The following is a 5,537-nucleotide window of genomic DNA, read 5'->3' as shown; positions in this document are numbered from 1 at the left end:
AAGTGGACAACACCCACTTAGACCAAAACGTAAAGAGAAATTTGAAACGAACAGAACCTCTTTTCAATATTGTTATACTCGCGTTTCAATGTTGACAAAATCTGACCTTTGATATATTCGATACATATTTTTGAAACTTAGCACTTGAGATGTTTTAGATTAATCATTTTCATAGGACGACAAATCTCGCCAAGACATAATTTGCATCTCCTGGCACACGACAAAATAAAACAAATGATTTGATTGGCTGTTATCTGATTAATACACGTGCCCAATGTTGACACAAAAAGATAAAACATCGTTAAACATTATTTTACTACTTAAATAGAAAATCACTCGTGTATTTAAGAAGGTTAATTACTCAATACTTAAGAAAATTATTGGACATGGAAAGTCTAGATTTTGGAAGAAATATTGAAATATTTAGAAACGATTTTCCAGTTTCTCCTTACTCTTCATTTAGTGAAAGTTTATCACCTATTTCATCTGATTATTCTTCATGTAATGAAAATGACTATCATAAATGTATCAAACGGAGGAAAACTAAGTATGGTCACATTCAAACTTACCAACGGGAAGCTGCAAATTTACGAGAAAGACGCAGAATGCAGTCAATAAATGATGCATTTGAAGGACTTCGGGAACATATACCAACATTACCTTACGAAAAAAGACTTTCGAAAGTTGACACTTTAAAATTAGCAATAGGTTACATTGGCTTCCTAGCAGAACTTATTAAGTCAGATATAGAAAACGGTGATAGTGTCTCATCAACATCAGATGACAGTACAAGAAAAGTTATAATTCATTACCATACTGGTGAGTACTTAAAATTTCATACCTGCAGACCTACTTGTTTTTCAGTATGCGATTTTACTAGTTTTTCTTAAATCTATGATCTTTTTCAATTAACGAGTTTCCGACAAGTTTCACCTTGAGCTTTTTAGTTGTTACATTGAAAACTTATAGGATTTATTTTTTTGAAGTTAATATACATATTAAATTTGCACACACCTTCCACTAAACTTTCCGTTTGGTCATTCTATAAATTCAGACGGAAAACGGCAATAAATTTTTAATCATCGTGCGCATTTCTGTAGTTAGACCCATTTCTTATCTTTATGAAAATTAATAAATAAATCAGATATACAATTTAAAATACATTCCATGTCTAGAATTACCGAGACTGTCTTTCAATACTACTACATTTTTACCCGACATCTAACGAACTAGCTATAATTATTTAATCGTATAAAATATTTTTAAAAATGTCGAAATTTCTTTTCCTTTTTATTGCGCATTTTCAATTCGTTTTTTCTATATAAGACCACAAGTCACAACAATATTAGTTGAAAACAAAACTTTAAGTGACATTAAAACGTTTATGGATTGATATTTTGAAATTTGTGAATTTACGAAAAACGAGGATTTAAATATAACAGATCCCCTAAAAAATGCCAGAACTAACAACAACGCATGTCCAGTTAAGGATTTTCACTTTTACTGTCTTTTTATATAATTTTGTATTAAAAAAAAACCATAAAACAAGTATTCATTTACCAAAATACTGCACCATCAACTGAGTAAGGTCGGAGTAGTTTTTAAATTAAATAAAAAAACTGGTATAAACCCAACCAGGAATATCATGCGTCTGGAGATCAAGCAATTTAGTTATTATATGATTTTCGATTGATTACAACATTTTAAAGAGTTAACAATTTTTCCTAGTGAAAGATATCTCTTTGCAAGGCCATATTTTATAAATTAATGGTCCTTTTAATTTGCCAATATCTAATTTTATATTAGGCGGCAAAGTTCACAAGTACATTTCAAAGAAATGATTGCTGTTCTTTATCAGTATTATAATATTGTATTGAAATAATTGTGTTATTTACGATGTAGAATAGAACATTTAAATGTTTACTTATTCCTCATCTGTTTATGAAGAATAAACAGAGTAAATATTTGTCATTGATGCGCTTCTTTGTCATATTTGCAGATGACCAATTAATTTACACTGGTTTCTTTTCTTTTTTTGCACGTGTCAGGCTTGTTTGCAGACGACAACTCGATATATGGTGGACCACCTTTAGCTGGACATTCGTTATCTTGGAAAGATGAAAAGAAACCGCAACTTGGACCAAATAAAACGTTCTATGCTAAAATTTGGACGCCTGAAAACCCCTCGGAATGTAAGACTGTTGATAGTGATGACGATATTACACATAAAGTAGATTCGACGGTAAAAATCTAGATTCAAATTGATTTTATATCTGTACTTCGTATGTTCATCTACTTTTTCGTAAACAGAGGGTTTCATGCATTAGCTGGGACCCATATGTTCCATTCAATGTACGGGATCAGACCATAGACCAACGTCTCGGGTGAAGTGTTTACTAATTCAGACCTTTTTATGGCTGATTTGCCACGGTATATGAACAGATATCAAACTACCTAGTCATTATTCATATGTGCAATATTTGTTATTATATATTTTGTATTTATTGTTACTATCTGTGATTTATATTGTTGAATAAAATTTACATGCTTACAATGTACATCATAATACGCTTTTTCATCAAGACAATGTGTAGAGATTTTATGTCATGAAAACTTGCACCATTAGGCTTTGGATCTTTCTTAGTATAAAATTTGACATACGAACAAATTAAACTTGTCTATTTTTAGGCAGTTTATATAATTTCTTTATCGACAAAACTTACAGCGAGCTGAATTAAGTGCACCGACGGTGACGACAATTTTGAAAGCATTTAAAAATAAATAAATGTAAGTAAGGAAAAAAACTGCGAATCTTTAAACAAAGTAATGTCAAACTAAGATAAATGTTAATTAGCGATTGGTGCAAGGATTGGCAATCCTACCACGGCAATCCTACCACAGAAATGTTCACGAATTGCATGTAACTTGATTAGTGAATACATTTTTAGAATTTTATCGACCAACAAAATAAAAGAACCAGCCATATAATATACATACAACAACGAACAACACATAGTCCAGATAGTACAGACAAACAATATAAAAATAAGAAGATGTGATATGATTGCAAATGAGACAACTCTCTACAATAGACCAAATGACACAGAAACTTAAAACTATGGGTCACCGTACGGACTTCAGCAATGAGCAAAGCCAATACCGCATAATAAGCTCCCAAAATGACAAATATAAAACAATTCAAACGAGGAAACTCAATGCCTAATTTATGTACACAATAATGGACGAAAAACAAACATGTAACACAGCAACAAATGATAACCACTGAATTATAGGCTCCCGACTTTGGATTGGCACGTACATAACGTGGAGGGGTTAAACAGCTTCTTAAACCCGTTTTACTTATGCACATGCACACCTTTGTATATCCGAGACATATATCGTAAAAATTAAACAGATAATGAAGTAGTATCCATAGTGCAGCTACAGACAGAATGCATACATTAACAAGGAAATTAAAAAAAAATATATGTTACTTGGAAGGCTGGCTAGTACATTTAAAAGTTCCCCGCTCTTTTTCTTAACTTGCTAGATTCTTTACTTTGAGAAGTGGAATACGAAGGGAACGGTTAGAATAGATTTGCATTTTGTGATTCTCCCTCCATATTCTCGGTCAAAAAGTGAATAGAAAAAGCGCAATAAAAATGAATAAAAACTCATTGAACTATATAAACCTTATATACCTCTTAACACAATCCCAAAAAAAGAAGTTAATACTACATAAACAATGCTAGCGATTTGAAAGACACACAAAGTATGCCTTCTTACAAACTAGCAACTTAAAAAGAGGTGCACAATTGCAATATCGCTTGACATACACATTGTAATATTGCTCAAAACATAAAAATATATATAAGACACCCATTAATTGTACTAACTGACTATGATATTTCGTTCCTACATAATGGTTTATCCACATATCATTGTCACATCCAAATTTATATGTACTCAAATAAACTGTTGAAATATCTTTCAAATCTCAAATGACTATTAGATCAATTACAAAATGTTTAGACACTTTAATATGTTATTCGAGATTTAACGACATTTTTTTTTTAAATAAAATTTGTTGAACAGAGTTCTCATGTGTCAAATAGAGGCTATCTGAACACACCTGGCCATTTTGATCATCTGAATGAAGACCAATTAGAATAAATATATAAGTACCAGGGCCGTAACTAGGGTTCGAATTCAGGGGAGGCAGGGGTTTGGATGGCCGCCGTTTGAGGCCCCCAAGAGAGGGGGGTTGGGGAGCGCAGCCCCCCGCCTATTTTTCTCTTAGTAAAACTACTAAAAATTACCCGTTTTCCTTCGATTTCCTTACTTCAAGAAACATCAGTATTATTTGAGCCTGGAAGCAATTTTTAAGCAAGAACAACTTAAGCGGAGATTGCTGTTCGGGGTGAGCCAAGGCCAGGGCCGTAACTAGGGTTCGAATTCAGGGGAGGCAGGGGTTTGGGTGGCCGCCGTTTGAGGCCCCCAAGAGAGGGGGGTTGGGGAGCGCAGCCCCCCGCCTATTTTTCTCTTAGTAAAACTACTAAAAATTACCCGTTTTCCTTCGATTTCCTTACTTTAAGAAACATCAGTATTATTTGAGCCTGGAAGCAATTTTTAAGCAAGAACAACTTAAGCGGAGATTGCTGTTCGGGGTGAGCCAAGGCTCCGTCTTGAATGGCGTACTTTGACCTATAATTATTAACATTAAATACATTTAATAAAGTGACCGCTGATTTTATTCTCAATAAAATCAGTGGCTAAAAATTACCCGTTTTCCTTCGATTTCCTTACTTAAAGAAACATCGGTATTGCTGGATCCTGGAAGCAATTTTTATGCAAACAATTATTATCTGTATTTTTTTGTTAGAAATCAAACTGGTAAGTTAAAAAATACATATCGTAAAGCAAGATCATAGAACGCAAGATTTTTTTTTATCGAGGACCTTGAATTTCAATATTATTGAAAGCTGAACAGACATGATCAGACATGTACATCTATAATACTAAAATTACGAGGTCCAATTTGTCAGCCGTCATCAAGTAAAAACGACGAATCAAAGAATTCAACTTTATATATAACTAATATAGTACAAAGGTGTAGATTAAAAATTACACCACTCCAGGCCCTTTTGTTTTCCACGTAATTAATATTGCCAATAATTAAGAAGTTCCGGGTCGAGTCCGATACCGATACCAATAGCATATTCCCCTGTTACCTATTACCTTATCTGTACGTTCCGCATATCAGGCGCACCACCAAACGGTGTATTCAGGATTAATATGCTATATACACGGGTCATAATCACAGGGTTGACACTACTAAATTGTCAAATTGTTACCTATTGTAGTATTTTAATCAGTAAGACTTTCTAAGATAACAATACGAATACTAAAAATCTGTGACTAAAAATAAGGCGTATAGGTACAGTTCTCAATTTGTTAGCGGGCATGGCGTAAAACAGCGAATCAAAGAATTCAACTTTATTTATAACTAATAAAGGACAATGCTGTTGATTAAAAAA

The 5,537-nt window shown here is 33.1% G+C and overlaps 1 protein-coding gene across 1 annotated transcript; it reads left to right on the top strand.

Annotated features, from left to right (window-relative positions):
- The first annotated feature begins 362 nt into the window (after positions 1-362).
- Positions 363-2,548, top strand: LOC139510653 (pancreas transcription factor 1 subunit alpha-like). Its single transcript, XM_071297204.1, has 2 exons — positions 363-819; positions 2,049-2,548. The coding sequence occupies exons 1-2, from the start codon at positions 387-389 to the stop codon at positions 2,252-2,254; spliced, it is 639 nt and encodes a 212-aa protein (XP_071153305.1). The 5' UTR covers positions 363-386; the 3' UTR covers positions 2,255-2,548.
- The last annotated feature ends 2,989 nt before the right edge of the window (positions 2,549-5,537 follow it).

The sequence above is a fragment of the Mytilus edulis genome, chromosome 2, assembly GCF_963676685.1.
Source record: "Mytilus edulis chromosome 2, xbMytEdul2.2, whole genome shotgun sequence".
NCBI lineage: Eukaryota > Metazoa > Mollusca > Bivalvia > Mytilida > Mytilidae > Mytilus > Mytilus edulis.
This window is presented reverse-complemented; position numbering and strand designations above follow the sequence as displayed.

Bases quoted from the DNA above. Each gene is read 5' to 3' on its own strand.
- LOC139510653 (XM_071297204.1), top strand. From the start codon at position 387: ATGGAAAGTCTAGATTTTGGAAGAAATATTGAAATATTTAGAAACGAT. The intron at 820-2,048 runs GTGAGTACTTAA...TGCACGTGTCAG, and splicing joins TATAATTCATTACCATACTG to GCTTGTTTGCAGACGACAAC.